General features: G+C 34.6%; 2 protein-coding genes across 2 annotated transcripts; both read left to right on the top strand.

Annotated features, from left to right (window-relative positions):
• The first annotated feature begins 87 nt into the window (after positions 1–87).
• Positions 88–2758, top strand: LOC130646193 (uncharacterized). Its single transcript, XM_057452346.1, has 2 exons — positions 88–910; positions 1262–2758. The coding sequence occupies exons 1-2, from the start codon at positions 906–908 to the stop codon at positions 2376–2378; spliced, it is 1122 nt and encodes a 373-aa protein (XP_057308329.1). The 5' UTR covers positions 88–905; the 3' UTR covers positions 2379–2758.
• A 12443-nt stretch (positions 2759–15201) lies between these two features.
• On the top strand, positions 15202–19114 carry LOC130646189 (replication termination factor 2-like). The gene is made up of 3 exons (XM_057452343.1): positions 15202–15415; positions 16956–17140; positions 17697–19114. Exons 1-3 carry the CDS (start codon positions 15243–15245, stop codon positions 18260–18262), a joined length of 924 nt encoding a protein of 307 aa, XP_057308326.1. The 5' UTR covers positions 15202–15242; the 3' UTR covers positions 18263–19114.
• The last annotated feature ends 318 nt before the right edge of the window (positions 19115–19432 follow it).

Below are 19432 nucleotides of genomic sequence, written 5' to 3'. Positions count from 1 at the left end.
GGATTTCAAGCAGGTCAACTGATCACGCAATCATTCAGTTGAGTTAAGAGATATTTTAAGCCTTTGATGAGAAGAAATTTACAATGGGGTCTTTACAACCTCGATCCCAGGACAAGTTGTCTCTTTTTGAATATCGGACGGCGAGACGAACATGGCCCTGGTGGAGGCTGGTCAAAAATCTTTGATTTTCGCAGATTTTTAATTAATGCACTCGTGTCTCGTTTATCAGGAATTTTATACTTCCTAGTCTTTGGTAAGCGAGTTTCAATTTAATTATTAGGGTCTGGATTTTATCGTGATCGATGGAAATAGAACTTTTTAGTGAAGACTGGACCTTGAAGGCTTAAGGTCGTGATGGCTCTAACCTCCAAGCTCTAACGTATATTGATATTTTAAAGCGAATATCTTTCGCATTAAATAATTACATTTTTCAGTTTTGCCTGAAACCAAAGCAAGTCATATGTTTGGAAGCTTTGTTAAAGGGGAATGATGTGGTGGCAGTTCTGCCTACTGGATTTGGAAAATCAATTATTTTTCATTTACTTGCTGATCTCTTCCCAGTTAAAAATGAAAAGAATATTGTTTTGGTCATCAGCCCTTTAACTTCCATTATAAATGATCAGGTGAAATACTTGAATGGGATTGGTTTTTCTGCTGCTGTATTGAACTTGGAACAGAGGAAGTTTAAGGCAGATGAGAGCTTGTTTGGAAGTAATGATGCAGCGGAGGACGACCATGATGGTACAAATATTACAATTGATTGTGGTATTAAAAACGGAGATATTAAGATTTTATTTGCCCATCCAGAATCCTTTTTATCTGATCAAGGGCGTTCAATTTTAAAGAGCAAAATTTATCAACAAAATGTGGTAGCTTGCGTGGTTGATGAAGCGCATTGTGTTGAAATGTGGTAAGTAAACTAGCTCTAGCTGGCTATTCAAGAATATAGATTATAAAATTATAAAAAAACTTTGGTGGTTTTTAAAATTCATTTTATAAAATAATAATGAAGTACTGTAGGTATGTATATAGCACATATCATATGAAATATTTAACAAAACTGAATATATACAGTATAAAAATCTGTTATATATATATAGCTATATGTAATATATATATGAAAATATATAATGAAACTAATATAAACGAACATATCTTTTGACAAGTTGATAATATATATCTGTTGGTACATAATATAATAAATTGCTAATATATTAGCTATACAAAATTTTAAAAAAAACACTCCATTTATATGTTTTAGGGGTGCTGAATTTCGTGAAGATTTTGGAAAATTATGCACACTGAAAGCTCTTTTTCCAAGCACACCCATGATTGCTTTGACAGCAACTGCACCCCCAAGTAAAATAAAAAATTTAAAAGAGAAACTATGTTTCAGTCCTTATTGTAAGGTTGTTGTTGCAAATCCAAATAGAAAAAATATATTTTTAAAGAAATTGCCAAGACGCGGAAACAACTTTGGCTTAAGAAGCTATGACGATATTTTAGTTCCCATTGCTAAAGAGTTAAATAAATTACGGGATGATTATCCCATGACAATCATTTACATGAAGCTAAAATATTGTGGCTATGCTTATTCGTTATTTCAGCAAACAGTAACTCCAAATAACACAAAACTATTTTGTCAATTTCATGCTCCTCAAACATCTAGAATGAAGAAAGAAATCTTAGATGAAATTACAAAACAAGATTCGTCTATTAGAGTTGTGTTTGCAACCACAGCACTCGGGATGGGTGTTAATGCACCAAAGGTTACTGAAGTTATCCACATAACGCCTCCAGCCAATATTGAATCTTACATGCAAGAAATTGGTAGAGCTGGAAGGCGTGGGCAAAACTCAACTGCAACATTGTATTACAATAATGCAGATATTGCTGTTAATAAAAATAATGTTGACGATAGCATGAAGTGCTTCTGCAAAACAGATCTGTGCTTAAGGAAATTTATTCTAAATTTCTTTGGTTTTAAAAAATATGAACAAGATAATTGTTGCTCAAATTGTACAAAGTCTAATTTGCTGATAAAAGAAACAACATTACCTTGCCGTGATTTAGTATCAGAAGATGCTTTTAAATGCTTACAAACTGAGCCGAAAGAAATTATTGAAACTTGGAGACTTTCGCTATTGACTACCCTTGATCAAACTTATGAACTTCCATCTATCAATAAAAATTTGGTTCAAACACTATTGAGTAAACTTCCATTTATAAGATCTAAAAATGATCTGTTATTTGAATATGATGTTTGGGATGATCAATATGCTACCACCATATACGATAAAATAAATAAGTATGCCTTACAGTGCCACATTGCAGCTTTGAAAGGGGAACAATGCTCCAACCGGTCTGTTGGTGTGTGATTCCCAGCTAATAGGGATTTCGCACCAGCGAAACGGACTCGTGTCAGCTGATCACCACTAAACATTATTTTCATGTCCTTCATTGGATCTTCGTTGGTAAACACAGTATGAGAATATGATTGACCTGGCTCAGCTGTGTTTTCAGGTAATGGTGTATTGTCGATAATTGGCATGTCAGTCAGTTTACCAGCCTTTTGGTATATCTCTGCAATCCATTTCTCATATGTTCGCAGGATCTCGACACAATCTGCATACCTTGCTTCATTTGCATCAATGATCGGCATTGAAATTATTGTTGACTTTTGGGACATTTTGTCACTAAATCTGTTGTCAATATGATCTGGGATTACTTTTTTTAAAAATTTAAATTTTGGGAAAAACTCAACCAGAATTCTTCCAATCAGAACCTTTGTTGTCTGTCTGTAACATTCCCATTCTGCCATATTGACAGCAAATTTCTTCCTGTCCATATATCGAATATCTCCAATTGGCTGGTTGTTTGGAAGATGGTCAAAAGGAATTCTGTTTGCGATTAGATTTGTTGCAAAAAGATGGTAATCTTTGTTGTCAACACCCTTTCTTGTCTCCACTAGTACTTTCAGATCCCAGTTATCGCCGCTTCCTCTGAGTGTTGTGTTGTTTTTCACTAAATCAATCGCCTTTTCCATATAGTGGCTTCCAATCAAGTTTAACAGATTTCCTTTCATCTTGTGTGACAGGCATACTCCTAGTTTGTTGAATCTTTCTTGTAACTAGAATATAAGTACCCAACATAGCTTAATTTAGTTGTTCGTTATGTTTACTTATATCCAAAAACATGTTTTAATGAAAAGTTTTAATATATATATATATATACATTTAGAATTTTTTGGATAAATTTTCACCTTTCTATAAAAAGCAAAATAAGAACAGAAACTTTTTCTATTAGTCGGAGTTAAAATCTCAAGAGCATTTCCCATTATTTACATCTTACATCTACTGACTTATATATTACCTTTTTGCTGCATCCACCCTCAATGATCAAAACAGTGTTGACTCTCTGATATAAACTAAGTTCATGCCACCGCATTTGCATCAGTATGGAATATATGAAACAAAATTTGTTTTTAGTTTCAAGTACAATATCCTTTTGCCCACACACAGCACTAAGAACATCAACAAGTAATGGATGATTTTCTTTGATCTCAGCCCACAGTTTTTCAATATTAAAATTTTGCATCTCTTCATACCCTTTTTGTGTAAAATTGATGGTTTTTTTCTTGTGGCAAGTTTTTTACAGGAACTTTTCAAATTATTAATATAATTATTTTTCAAATATGTAGATATAGTTGGACAGTGGTTAATGATTGTATTTGCTACTACCATATTATTATTGGATTTAAGCGCTGTTTCCAGTTTTAATTTTTGCATTGCTGGTATATTGTCTTCGGGAGAAACAATATTGCGTGGTTGCAGTTGTGTGGTAGGAACTTCAGTTAACTCCTTGTTTTCAGCAAAGTTAAGTTGCTTTCTAGATTTTCCTTTTTCGTTCTTTTTCTCACTTTCAATAGTTTGATTTTTCTCGTTATGCGGAGACAATATGCCACGTTTGACAGACACGTTTTGTCGTAACTGAATTTGATTCAGTTGAATATTTTTCCGAAAGTCTGACATTTTCTCGACAAAGGTGACACAAGACTGACATATAACAGTTGGAAGAGCATCCAGTTCCGTTGTTCTTAACCCACATGTTAGACTTATTTTGTTCTCAATGTTTTTGTTTTTTCCAATATTGCTGAATATTTTTATAAACAAAGATTTTTGTTTTAATTTGGCACATAACCTGCAGAAATTTCCATCATTGGAAGTGTTACGAAAGTAAATCTTCTTAGGAGTAGCTGGCTTAGCCATTCTTCTATACCTTGAATAAAAAAAGAAAATTTTTATATTTAGCAATATAGATGTATATATATAAATGTATAGATAGCTTTGTGTTTTTATCTTATATATAATCCCTTCCCATTTTAAGAGTTAACAGAATTCTTGCAATATGTAAAATCTGTGTAATTAGCATGGAAAATACATCCAATCCTTTATCTGTTTTTGCGTTGATGTAGCTAACTGCGCTTACTTTGTATTCTGATGTTCAGTAGTAATAATAATAATAAATAACTAGTAGCTATCTATCTGTAACTATATATATGTCTACACTTCTTGTTTTATAACTAGCTAGCTCTAGACAATCTCTTGGTCAGTTGCTAATATTAATTTGAGCATAAGTAGCATGTAGTTACATACAAGCACATCTGGACTGAGAGTTAACTAGTTAAAACTAATTGAAGCCATAAAAGTTTCTTGCCAAAATGTATTTTTCAAATATTTTTTTCTGATACAAAACATGTATGCACAGTGTCGGCCATCTTTATTGTTTACAGTTAGTTTCAGCGTGAATATTTCACGGACCGAGTGACGTTTTATCTTTCGCATAATTAGGTGAAATTCTCGACCAATCACGGCTCGGAATAAAACCAGCCTCCTCCAGGGCCTTTTTCGTCAGACCTATCAATAAGCGCAGCGCCGATGAGAGACAAAAAGCCCTGGGAACGAGGTTGGGGTCTTTATTTATCTCAGCAAGGCATTCGATACAGTCAACCGTGTGATTCTATTAGAAAAACTAAAATATTATGGCATAACAAATACATATCTGGCATGGTTCAAGAACTACCTCTTCGAAAGAGAACAATATATTTCTTATGACGAAGGAAATACTAACTACAGGATTATAACATGTGGAGTACCTCAAGGATCAATTTTAGGACCACTGTTGTTTCTTATTTATATCAATGATATATTTAGAGCATCTAGTGTCTTAAATTCAATATATCAAAAATAAAATTGTATCACTAAATTTTGTGAACAGTGGTAGTAGGTATGTTAGGACAACCTCGTCCCCAGGACTATTTGCTTCTCAACGGCGCTGCGCTTTCTGACGCCACGGTAAAAGGTACTGAGGTCAAGCTTGATGTTAGGATAGATTGATTGTTAGTTTCTAAAATTTGCGTTTTTTGATGTGTTCGGATAAATTATCAAAATGCAAAATTAAATCTGTGGCCACTTTATTTTAGGATTAGGTTGAAAATTACCTATGGTTTTTGATGTATCCATCACGGTGTATATATCAAAAGATTGGAACTGTGAGACATAACACACAATCCATCTTTTTTCGCTGCTGCTGCGCTGAGTCGAAATCCGCACATATGGTGTACAACAACCTCGTTTCCAGCGCTTGTTGTCTCTTTATTTTGTCTCAGGACGGCGAGACGAACAAGTTCGTATCGCCGTCTGATGTTATTATTTTATGTTACAGTATAGTGCACTCTCAAATAAACCCATGTTAACAAAAAATTATAATAAGTACCTTTTGGTTAAAAAAAATTGGAGAAAAATAGGTTTTTACCATAACCTAATGCCTTGGGGGTTGGTTGGATCTACAAACTAGCTATACACAATAGTAGAACGCGTGCACACTGTCTAAACTAAATAATGTGCGAGTCAGCGAGCTTCTCACGACGTAACTGCGTTATTATTTATTATTTTATTACCTGTAATAACTAGGGAAGATTATATGCGGTATAATATCAGCTTTATTGGGGGACAAGCTGTTCGATCGAAAACAAATATTTGTATATTTGAAAAAATTAACTAACCAAATTTGTTCCAAGAAAAAAGGTTCGACGCTAATAAAACAAGCTACAAATAAACAACCTATCAAGATCAAAAGAAAAGGCCACACACTTAGCGTCAACCTCGTTCTCAGGGCATTTGTCTTGTTTATAAATTAATAGCACAACTTCGTCCCCAGGGTTTTGTGGCCCCTGAGCCGTTATTACGGAGTGATCAACTTATCAACAAGGCAAAATGCCCTGGGAACGAGGTTGTTGATAGCGGCCACTCCGTAATAACGGCTCAGGGGCCGCAAGACCCTGGGGATGAGGTGTGCTTGACGCGGGATCACGTCAAGCAGTTGCCGCGGGGACCCGAGATTCATGGGTCCCCGAACTCTTGCTTGCCTCCCTGGCGTATTTAACATTTCTGCGGTAGTGATGTAAACAAGATGGCAGTTTTTTTTCTTGTTTTTTTTTACATCTTACATTTTTTAACCCATTTATTTTCTTTTTTGAAATATTGTAGCTGGAGCTTTTTGACTTAATTTTGTACTTTATTCTCATTCTTGCATACATTTTTTATTACAGCTAGCTATAGCTAAGTATTTTCAGTCATTTTCACTCAATAGATTTAAATTGGCGCCGTAGATTAGTGGTTATAGCTCTCGTACTCTGTGCGGGAGACCGGGGTTCGATTCCTCTTGACGGCGATTCAACATGGGCGAGTGAATGTTACCATAGCCCCGGGTTAACCCAAGCCATGTGAGGGAAATTGGGAAGATGGCACACTGTGTGGGCCGTTGGATGTTGCCGGGAGTTGTCTAGTAGAGCGCGGGCTCTAATTGGGTCTGCGTAGCTCAAAATGAGCATTAAATACTCTAGGACTCTCCATCTACGCCATGGCCCCTCCTGGAAATAATAGACAGGGTATATCCCTCGAAATTTGTGAGGCTAGCCATGTAAAATATGCACATCTATCTAATAATAGGATTTTCCAATCCCATCTTTTGACATGCTGTCCTGTGAATACACATTTATGATAATTCAATTGTACATGCGTTTTTACAGCTCTCCATCGATTTACAATATGGGGAAAAGGGAGGTAAAAACATTTTTTTATTAGAGTTTGTCAGAGATGAAAGCGTGTTTTCTCCAGTTTTTTAACGAGGGTGCCAACTCGCTGAAAACGCTATATATGTGAGGGTGACAGTTTTTTTCATGGTTTTTGTCTGTAACCGCCCGAAAAATCCTGAATCTGTCCAAAAGCGCTTGAGTTGCGCCTGGAATGCAACTTTGGTGAGCTCATTATTCTCATTTAAATTTTGTCGAGAAGAAGGAAGGTGCTAATTTTGATATTGTACTTACAATTTATTATTTGTGGGATTTTATTACAGCTATTTATTGAATATATAAATGAATAAATAAGAAATACAGTCTTCCGCTACCACTGCTTGACATTGAAAGAATAATAAATGTTAAAAAAAATTGTTGTTTCAGGTTTCTCCCGGCGAACTTTTAAAGTTTTTTAAAAATGATGGAAGATGTCTGACAGCCCTGTGGTTTTTGCGAAGTTTCTGACAATCGGCACCCTCGTATTTTTAAACTTTCTTCCTATCAATTTCTTTCAAATTTTCAGGAAACGTTATTAATAATAAGATACAACTGTACTTCCACGGCAAGAATAGTTACCACAAAAGAACGTGTTTTTTCCTTATAAAAGTGTGATGTTTACCTCCTCCAATCGCAAAATAAGCTGTAATGGAGTGTTAGTTTTCCTGAATTCTCGTAAAGGTGTATTGATAGGCCAAGACAACCTTTTACACATCAGTAAGATATATTTGCATATATCCAGACCTTTAACATAAATTAACTCCAATTATACATAAGCTAGATAAATTGAACTCCTGCCATTTTCTATGGTGCATTCTTGTAGCTATATAGCTATAGCTTTCTGAGATTAAGTACGAGGGTGAACAGACCCTGGATAAATATCCTGGGGGGTTTCCCAGGTTATTCTAGTGCTTTTCCCCGTATTTCATAACTCAGATTTTACCCTTGCGCTCAATAAACATAAAGCTTAAAGGGAACCCGAGGTATAAAATGATGTTGGACTTATATTATAGAGTTTAAAAAGTTGGATAACAAGTCTTTCCAAATTTTTTAAAAAGCGTTTTTCATTCTCAAGATATTTACATTTAAAGAATTTCAGATTTAATTATGCTGCATAAATTATGATTTCATATTCAAGTAGTAGCAAATTTTAAAATGTTCTGTCATCAATAATTTTAGACAGACCGTAATTTCTCAAATTAGCGCTGCAGCACTAATTAAAATTTTATGGTTTTACATGCTGCGCTTATTAAAGGGCGATGCTAATTGATAGCAGCGCTAATTGAGGGCTGTGCTAATTAGAGGGTGACGCTAATTAGAGGGCGGAAACTATTTCAAAGTTTTAGATTTTTGGTTTTTGAAGGTTTCGGGTGCAAGTACTCAGTTTCTTTTTGAAGCAGTGGATCAATTTGTCTTCGCTGCCATTGATCTCTAAGTTTAGGGGGGTAAGTTTTGAAAGATTTAATAATTAGCTCTTTCATTTCTCCAACCAGATGATTCTAATTCAGTGATAGCAAAATATAACTGGAAAGAGGAAGAGAGAGCTTGGGCTTGTAGTTCCAACTAAATTTAAATGCTCAACGATGAATAAAAGACTTTCAAAGGTCCTTCATGAAGAACTGGAAAAAAAGAAAAAGAAATGTATTATCTTGAACTAAATGAAGAAGATTTTGTTAAGAGAGAGTAGAATTTAAATAATCAAGTGTGGCACTAATTACGAACTTTAAACTTAAGGTGCAGCGCTTATTGGATGGCGGCGCTGATTAGAGCAAATACGGTATTAAGGAATGTGCATTCAAACTTTATCAATGCATAAATATTATAAAGGTAAATTAATTACCATAAATTATTTTGCCAAAATTACACTTGTTTGCTCATTCCAGGCCTCTCAATTTTTTTTGCTGATGACCCCATAACTTGGGATAAATGTCCACGGTAGAGGATCGGTATAAAAAGCAGAAAGCTAGCTAATTCTAAATACTTGTTACCTCTTGCTGCAAGACCAGATCTTTAGATTTTAACTCATATATAATATTGTAACACAGCTTACAAGATAGCAAATGCAATTTTCAAAGTATATATATAATTACAGACTTGCTTGTTTTTAACTGGATTGTTATGCGTATAACTATGGCACTAGAGTTATCGAGACAAGGTGATAAATTTAAAAGGTTATCCCTACAAATAGTTTTATAGAAATTTTATACAAGACTAGCCATAGAGGCCCATATATATGAGTGCTAGATTAGGCAATTTTTTGATTAAAGTTTTTCGTCCAATAACTCCAATAACGTCCAAATTATTCCCGAACTGGCTGGAATTATATCCGAAATGTAAAACAGCACTTTTATTTTCATTGAATAGACCAGAAAAAAAGAAAACCCTTACAGTATTAACTATATATTTATTACTATGCTTATATATTTCAAATTGTATCAAATAAAACAAATAAAGAAAATTTTACTACAGTTAGTAATCTTTTAATGAAAATCCTGTCACCAGAAATCCTGTCACTAGAAATCCTGTCACTAGAAATCTTGTCACTAGAAATCCTGTCACCAGAAATCCTGTCACTAGAAATCCTGTCACTAGAAATCCTGTCACTAGAAAAGGCATTCATTAACCCATGCAATTCTTGTTGTGATAAGCAAAGTAATGTTGACATATATAAAACCAAATTTTTTTTTTAATTTTTAAAATGGATGTGGGCTTTGTTGGGCAAAATTTTTTACTTTTTTTTCAAAGATGCTGAACTCACCAAAAAAGCATATTTTGTGCTGTTTTCCAGTGAGCAGACACCATAGTTATCTAGTTTATTTTATTAATTTAAACTTGCCAATGTATACAGCAGACTAGGAATTAGGAGCTTAGATTTGTTGGTTAGATCTAAACTCTCAAAATGTGGTAATTGTTGGTGACATAATTTGTGTTGACCATTAGTTTAGCTGTGTGTACAATTAAATAGATTATGTATATTAATAGCATTTGCAAAATTTTGTTACAGTCTCTAAAAGTCCCTGAATTATGCGCCAATAGTTAACTTAGAGGATAATCTTTCAGGTTTGGGGTAACATGTGTGAGTTGATCTTCAGACAATTGCCTACAGTTGTTTGCCTTGTCAATAGATAGCCATCCCAACTTCAAATACCCATCTTTTTACAGGCCAGCCATTGTGTCTAAAGTTGGACTGCCATCCATAGTAGGTCAGAACAGACCATTTATGCTGTTGCTTCCAATCAAATTTTGTTAATTGATTCTTACCTTGATGAGGTAACTTGAAGGCTTCACCAGTCTCTAATTCTATTGTATTGGTTACTGAAAGATAACAACAGAATTAACACAAATCGCAATATCAACATTGCCACCAGTAACACAATTTTAAAGCCAACACAAATAGAATATCAAATTACATGCTACAACTGTTTGTCACAATCAACATGACAAACAAATTAAAATCATCAAAAAAAAACACAACGGTAATCACTACAATTAATTATTGTAGAGATATTTTGGATGTCTCCAAAACCTCAAGCAACTTGTTTGGAGACGCTTCATGTTTTGTCAAGCAGTCAGCTAATTGGTGTTTTCCTTCAACCCACTTGACAGTAATCTCATCTTGTTCCATTATCTGCCTCAATCTGGCTATATCAACTTGCAGTCTCAAATCCTTTGTGACATTTGTCGTTTTCAAGGTTTCAAATAATGACTTGTTGTCGATAATACAAGTGATCTTTGGAACCTTCGTCAACTTGCAGATTTGCTGTATGACATTGGCCAAATAAAAACTAGCATCAGCTCCTTCACTCAGAGCAAGTGTTTCCGAAGCAATTGGGCTTTTGGTTACCCTTTGTAGTTTCTTTGATTGCCAGCAGATTGGTATAACTTCGCTTAGGTGTTTCACAAATATGATGAATGCACCTTGTGATGATCCACACTTTAAACTGGCGTGAGTTGCATCTGTGTAGCAAATAATTTCACAATTTTTCATATTTGCAATTTTGACAATGGTTATTGCAACATGCTTGCTCTTAATTTTTCGAATAATCTTGTTGGCATCTTTCAAATTTTGAACTGTAGGTTCCTTGCCATAATTAGACGTTTGGCAACTATCATAAGCCACATCAGGGCGGGTTTGTCCGGCCACCCAAGCAATTTGCCCACTCAATGATCTTAGCATGGTCTTTTCCTTTCTAGTCAATTTTCGTTCATTGTTAACATCATTTTCAATATTAACAGTTATCAAAAACTCTATATAGCTCACTTGATTAATCTTAATTTGGCTTTTAAATTGATCCACATCTAAACCTAGATACTTGAAGGTTGAGCTCGATTGCGTACTGATTTTGAACGTTTCGAAAAGTTTAGCAATAACATCTTTGTGGAAAGCTGGACTACCACCATACACAAAGTCATCAACATGGCAAACAAGAATTCCAGTGATTTGCTTGCCTCTATACCAGTAAAACACAGCAGGGTCATAGGTACACATTTCACCACCAAGTTTCAACATTTCACTTCTCACTCGTTTGTACCATGCTCTAGATGCATCGTTTAACCCATACAAACATCTCTTTAGTTTCCACACTGTTCCCAATGACAATGTGTCTTTTGGTGGTTGTAGAAACAGTTCTCTTTCAATAGCATCTCCCTGAAGAAAAGCTGCAGTGATATCAAGTGAATTGATCTGCCAATCATTGCTAACTATGATAGCCATGGCAAGTCGAAGACTTTGTTTGCCACAAGTTGGAGAATCTGTTCTCAACGAATGTGAATTTTCCTCAAAGCCTCTAGCCACCAATCTAGCTTTCACAACCCTTTTTTCACCTTTAAATTTCTCAGTTATGACCCATTTGCTTGATACAGTTGCTTAACCAGTGTCTGGAACTTCTTCGAAGACATCATTTTCTTTTAAATTTTGCAATTCTCTCTCCTTCGCATCAACTACTTCCTGTGAAAACATATCGACATCACACATATAGACAGGGAATTCCGGATTTTCCAGCTTGACCCATTTGGACACATCATTCCAATTGATGCTTTTTGGCTTTCTATCACCATCATTAGGCACATTAACCCAATTTTTATAAGTGCCACTTCTTTTGGGTTGTGCTGAGAGAACTTTTGCACAATACCATCTCCCATTTAGATTGTATTTGATGTATGATTTTGCTTTTGGTTTCGATTCAACTTTCTTGGATTCTGTAGATGGTCTTCTGAAAATGTCACTTGTACAACCACTACCTTCGTCTTCTTCAGTTTTATTATTGTTATAAGTATCCCTGTTTTCCTCAACTTCATTTTCACTTGTGCCAGAATCTTCTTGGTCATTTTCGTCTACATTTCTAGCTTGTTCTTGATGATATTGCTCTACATCTTCAGAATCATCATAAACATCAATCACATTCTTATCAGCTGTGTCATCATCATCATCATCATTATCGTAATCATCACCGTCACAATCACCATCATCATCATTATCACAATCATTGACACTATCGTTCATATCATACAACTTATTCAAATGGCCTTCCTTCCTCTTGACATGATCTGACTTGAATTAACTAACTTTATAATTTTGGCTATGTTTCATCAACTGACATGGATGCACTCGGTAAAAGTTACCACCATGTCTGACAAGCACCATTTGACTATCTTGTCCCAAAACCACACCTGGACCTTTCCAACCCTTGGTGTTTTTGCGCTTGTAGAAGACTTTTTCCCCATTCAAATACGTCTCATCAGAATATGTTCTAACATTATGTCTAAGCGCTCTTTTAATTCTCTCACTGGATTCTGCTTTAATGAAATTCTTCCTTGCCTTATGCAGAGCAGATAGATTTTTTCTCACTATTTCATAGTGGGTGTGTTCACATTATGGTCAAATACCAATTGGTTTGGGCTGTAGCCACCATGATTCTGTAAAGAATTCTTTGCGCTGATGGCCCATGCTAGTGCTACGTCTGGTTCACATTTTGTATCTTCAATTGTCTTGAACATGGTCTCTGCCAGAATTTTATTATGTCTTTCCACAATACCATTGCTGAAAGGAGATTCGCCTGCTGTTGTTTTTGTCTCAATATTGAGCTTTTCATTCATTTCTTGTAAAACCTCATTCGAAAATTCACCACCATTGTCAGTCAAGATTGTACTTGGTGATCCGAAGTATGCAATCCAAAATCTAAACACTCTACTGACGATGACATCTTTATGTTTCGATTTGATAAGACATCCAGCAGAGTAAGGAGTTGCAGCATCAATGATATGTAAGATGTGTTGTTTATTATGTTCATAAACTTTTAAATCCATACATATTACTTGATTAAAAGTGTTAGCCAGAGGTATTCCCACAACTGGTCTACTGTATGGCCTTTTATATTTGTGACATATTTCACAATCATTGCAACATTTTTCGATGCATGACAAAAATTCCTTGTCATACAAATTACTATCCTTTACAAGTAGACAATTTATACTTGTTGCCACCTAGAATAACTGGTATTATTAGATTTCTTCTTTCCATCACCAAATCTATATATAGAATCAGTACTATTTGAAACTACAGCATTTTTATCTGATTCAGAGAGAGTCACAAGATATTCATCCATCTATTTCTCCCCAGCCACTGTCTTTGTACAGCCAGAATCCAAGACACCTCTACCAAAGGATTCTCCAACAAGACAATATTGCCGTTGGTCTGGAGAGGCTGCAAAAAGGGTGATATGGATCTCATTTACATCTTGTTTCTTTTCTGTAGGTCTATTGTTCCGTGATCTGAAACCTTTTTGCTCTTGATTTCTATGAGGACATTTGTTAGCAAAATGTCTTGTTGATTCACATTCATGGCACCTCATGAGTTTCCCATCCTTATCAACAGGATTCGTTCTTGAACGTGTATTCCTTGACAAGCTGTCCTTGGTATCAGCATGAAGCTTTCCATAAAAGCATTCCTGTTTCACAGGAAGAGCTCCCAAATGTGCAGCGTCTTCTGCTGTGTTCAGTTCTCCAAATATCTTCATGATTGTGTCCTTCATATTCTTATACTTGAGTTCTGCACAAGTTGTACGAGCCAGTTTTTCATTTTCTTCAGACATATTCGCAGCTGTGAGAAGAAATTATGCCCTGACAGCTTCAGGCAATGCCATATCATATTTGGATATCTTATTGTAGAGTTTCTCAAACTGCACAATAAAATCAGGAAATTTGTCTCCACTATTCCTGTTATAGTCATAAAGTAAATGCTCTTGTGCTTTCATCTTTCATATATTGAATCTAGCTTAGATATAATCTTGCCCAAACCATCATCTGATCCAACATCTGCAGGTGTCAGGTCGCGTCCTGATCCCGTGCCCGACCAGTCAGTGACAGGTATACAGCTGGACCTTGCTTTTTCTTTGGTAGTTCTGTAAACATCTGCCAGATCTCCAAATCGTTCTTCCAACTGCTATAGTCATCATCCTCTTTAAACGCTGGTGGAGCCTTCAATGTTGTTGTTGCCATTGTTCACATACTACTTCACCAATTGGTTTGCACACATACGTGTCAACAAATAGCCAACAAAAGGGAAAGTTATCTCTCTTACCTTAAGGAACACATCCGGGTGTGTGCCCTCAATTGCTTTCTTTCAACTCAAATGTCACTCGCACAATGATCATAAATACCAGGCCAGTTGATCTGTACCTTTTAACTCTGCTACCATTGTTAATTGATTCTTACCTTGATGAGGTAACTTGAAGGCTTCACCAGTCTCTAATACTATTGTATTGGTTACTGAAAGATAACAACAGAATTAACACAAATCGCAATATCAACAATAAAATTTTATAAATCTAAAACAAAAAGTGGAACCAGGATATATTCTTATGATATTCTTAATCAAACCTATTCTCAACTTTAATATTGTATAAGAAAGCCTTTTCTTTAAAAAAAGTGTGTAGATTAAGATTCCAGCCAATAAAATTAACAACATTTTTCATTGTTATATTTTTTGATTCTTTTTGAGGTGTGTGTTTGCACAAGTCTTTGGCATTCGTTTGTGCAAATATATCTGCAACTACCAGCAAATGTTGAACTTAGTTGACTATATTGTAATTTTAGAATTATAATTAACAACATGGGTTGCGATGGTGGTACAATTCCGAAACGACATGAGTTGGTTAAAACTGCCAAAAGACCGGAACAAAAAGACAAAGATATGGATAGAAGTGCCAAGTGGTCAAATTGCACAATAAGTCAGCAAGCATTAACAACACCTATAATGACTTGTGAATTGGGGAAATTATACAGGTATATCTTTTTATCTTTTATGAATACTTGTACTGAACTTTATCATGCTTTATTAAATGATGTGTTGGTTCTTACATATTATAGGAAGTAATTTTTATGCATTTTTTAAATTTGTTTTTGTTAAAGAACTTTTTTTTGAGTCAGTTATTTAAGATTTTGTTAAAAATTCACTTTTTCCAATTGAATAAAGATTTAACTTTTTTGAGGAAATTCTTTTTAAAAAAGCATTGCCTGGACTTTTTAATATCTGTTAGAACTGTTAGATTTCCCTGCCCTAACTATCCACATTTTCAGTCCTTGATTTTAGATCCAGTTATCATTAACAATAAAAGGACTACATTTTTGTTAATGCACGATGCTTTTTCAAGATGCAAGTTTAATGAGTTAACTCAGTTTTAAAATTTGCAAAAGAATAGTTTTAGATTTTTAAAATTTATTAAATGTTTGGCTACAGAAATTTAGTTTCAATCTATAAATTTTATTCTATAAATCTATAAAAAAAGATGAAATTTATTTTGTTTACTGTTTTAGTAATATTGAAAATTGATTACCAATCTTAATTACGCCGCCCTTAAGTGGCGTTAATTTTTACTAGTTGGCATAATAGCTGACACAAAGAAAAAGGACTAAGAATATGGCTTTTTTTTAAAGAGCAGTGTTAATTTTTAAACCCTCAAATCTGTTATTGACCAACCTACATTACGAATCACCTTGATACGCTGAAATGATTTTTGTTGCAGTAAGGGCCTCACAAATGTATTCTTTTCGGAAACAACATTGAGTGAGCGTTTTAGAACTCTTTAGATGCTGATACAGTTAATAATCCATCTTGCATGATGAGGCTTTACTTAGCCGGACATCTACTTTACCGTCGTGTAGGAAATCGTCTTTTTTTAACCTAGGCATAGGTTTAAGTGCTGCAGAACTTGCTCCGCAAACCAATCTTATACCTTTCTGTGGCGTAGCATTTGGCACTCTTATTAACCGAAATATTAGGAGGTTGAAATAGATTCGTATGTTAGTAGAGACTATCATGTATAAGAGAAGCAACTTAGAAAAACATAAAATTATACTAGCAAGTAACGTCATATTGATACGTTGCAAGATTACAATTAGTCGAATCGATAGTATTGGTGACGTCACAGTTGAACACATACCAAGAGAACTGTCAAGATTTGTATGTTACTTTCTGTATATGGAATCCTCCAGAAGAAGAAAAAGGTAAAGCATATAAAGAACGTTTGTTAGAAGTCAAGTCGCACAATGGGAAGGATCAGTGTCAAGAAACAATAGATCTTGTGCAAATATATAAGGTGTTGTTTAAGAAAACTAAAAATCCTTTGGAGCTTTAATTCACTCATTAACCTTCCAATTAGAGCGGCGTAAAAACACAGGCTTAAGTGGCGTTACACTGAATTTCTCAAGTAGCAGCGTAAAAAGGGCTGGCGTAAAAAAGCGCCGATGAGGTACAATTATTTAAATGGGTTTATTACCTTATTTTTTTAAGAAAAAATGGAAATGTAAATAAATCTATTTTTAGCAAAGAATCTGTTATTGAATTTCTTCTTGATCGTACAATCTGCACCAGTGCTCAACATATCAGAAATTTAAAGGATGTGAAGCAGTTGAATTTGACAGAAAACAACAGTTTTGCAAAGCGTTCGTCGGAGTTAGCTGACCAGTATTATGATACCCACACATCAAAATACGTGTGTCCTGTCGTCGGTAAGTTGTTTTAAAGTTAAGACGAGCAGATTGTCAGTTAATCTCCTTTATGTGTTAATTTTGTATTATCTGCGTTTACTTTTTTTTAGTTTTTTTTTTAACTTTTGTAGCATGAAATTTTTGTTAAGCTGAGATTTAAGCAAGTTTTATCCAAGTTTCCACACTCTCTTTTAATTGTTTCACATTATATATAAACTCTTCAAATTATCATTTGTTTTTTTTTTACAAACCGCGAAAATAAATTCCGCGATGTTCTCGCTTTCTAAAGTTAAATTTCTCAAAACTTCTGATTATGATTCCTATAAACTCTTAAGGTCAATATTCAATGGTAAATAAGAAATTCTAAATCTGAAATTATACAAAAAGGTTCGGCTCAATTTTATTTTTTATCATCCGCGTTAATAAATTCTCGCAAAATTCATTAAATTTAATGAATTTAGTCAACAGCGTTATTTAATTCTGCAAAAATGCAAAAATCCGGAGCTTTCTTGAATCGTGAAATTTTTGACAATTAAGTAGCCATAAAAGCACCATAATTTTGTATCATATTCAACAGGTTTGGAAATGAACGGTAAATACAAGTTTTGTGCAATTTGGACATGTGGTTGCGTGTTATCTGAAAGAGCATTGAAGGAAGTGGAGACTGAACTTTGTCATAAATGCGGGGAGAAGTTTTCGAAGGATAATATCATTGTGCTAAATCCAGATGGCGAAGATGTGGAACATATGGAAACGAACATGAAGAACAGACGAGAAAAAATGAAAGCACTTCGTAAAGAAAAAAAGGAGAAGAAAAGTAAAAATTTGAAAGAAGAAACTAAAGCCACTAATGGTTCTCTCTCTACGGCTCCAAACGGATTCAAGATGCCTGCCCCTCCAGCAGCGATAGGTTTAAAATCTACTTCTGCAAATGGGGAAATAAAACGCAAGACTTCTGTGAATGGGGAAGTGAAAACCCACTCGAAAAAAGCAAACAAAAGAAAAAGTAACGAAAAATCTTCTGATGAAGTGATAGACCATACAAAAAGCAAAGTCTATAAGAGTTTGTTCACGTCAGGCCAAAAAGATCGTGGTAGCGATCAAAAAGCTCATTGGATCACGTACAACCCTTATCATTTGTGAATCATTGGTGTATTCATACTTTGTAATTATTTAAATTTTTATCATCACGAAGTTCTCTAAACTTTTCATGACCAAAACTAAAGGTAATATTTTGACGGAACTCCGGATAAATATTTAGCATTATCTGAAATCAGTTGAGTCTGGATTTTCGAACACCGGATTTTGTAAATTCCCTGATTTTTCGAACTTTTCTTGCGGTCCCTTAACCTTGCATAAACAGAGCCTGATGTTTTAACCAGGATTGCTATTCGAATTCTCCGAGTTTTCGAAAAACATTTTCTTGGATGATGACGATAAGGGTATTTAATACTGTAATAAATGTTATGTATGTTTGCTAAGTTTTTTTAGCGAGTATATCTACAAATACAAATTCTACATGTCCTTTTAACATAAAAATGCTGGGTATTTTTAAGCCTAAGCCGTCACCTTTGTTCAGAGCTTTCCCGGTCACCCGAACATTATATTTATTATACTGACTTGTTTTTTATTCGCTTTTTGGGCTACCCTCAATTTCTCGAAACCCCGATTTTTCAACCCTTTTTCTCGATCACTTGTGAGTTTAAAAATTGAGGTGCTACTGCATCTTGTAATTTAACTTTTTAATTAGTTTTTTTTAGACGAATTTATTTTGTGTTTGCTACGTGAGATCTCTTCCGACCTCAAACTTACAAGTTACAGGCATATCTTTTTGTCCATTTACCAAGTTCAGCAGTTGTGTAAGTGTGTGAAGTACATAACTTATTTCAGGAAAGTATTATTTATGCTAAAATTTTGAAGCCTTGTATCTGTTGACATGCGCATAGCTTGGTAGGGAAAGAATTCTTATATGAAATACATTATTCTAATAACGCATTTCTTACATAGAAAATATCTGAGAAATCGCATCCTTGATGGTTCCCGTTTGTTTAACATGCACGACACTCGTTTTTTCAAGGGTTAACCTTTACGCAACACCTAAAAAAACGTCTCGACATAAAGATACTGTCTGTTTTGAGGGGTCAAAAATCCGTAATGTTTTTTTACTACGATGCAGAATATCTGTTATCAAAATGTTTTTGCTTTCGCTATATTAAGTTGAAAAAACACTACTACTTTTTTGTAGTTATTTGCAGTCTTATCGGCTCGAAAGTGGCGAAAATGACGATCTCAAAATATGGTTTTAAGACAATT

The sequence above is a fragment of the Hydractinia symbiolongicarpus genome, chromosome 5 (genome assembly GCF_029227915.1).
Source record: "Hydractinia symbiolongicarpus strain clone_291-10 chromosome 5, HSymV2.1, whole genome shotgun sequence".
Classification (NCBI taxonomy): Eukaryota; Metazoa; Cnidaria; class Hydrozoa; order Anthoathecata; family Hydractiniidae; genus Hydractinia; species Hydractinia symbiolongicarpus.
This window is presented reverse-complemented; position numbering and strand designations above follow the sequence as displayed.

Bases quoted from the DNA above. Each gene is read 5' to 3' on its own strand.
- LOC130646189 (XM_057452343.1), top strand. From the start codon at position 15,243: ATGGGTTGCGATGGTGGTACAATTCCGAAACGACATGAGTTGGTTAAA. The intron at 15,416-16,955 runs GTATATCTTTTT...ATCTATTTTTAG, and splicing joins GAATTGGGGAAATTATACAG to CAAAGAATCTGTTATTGAAT. The intron at 17,141-17,696 runs GTAAGTTGTTTT...CATATTCAACAG, and splicing joins ATACGTGTGTCCTGTCGTCG to GTTTGGAAATGAACGGTAAA.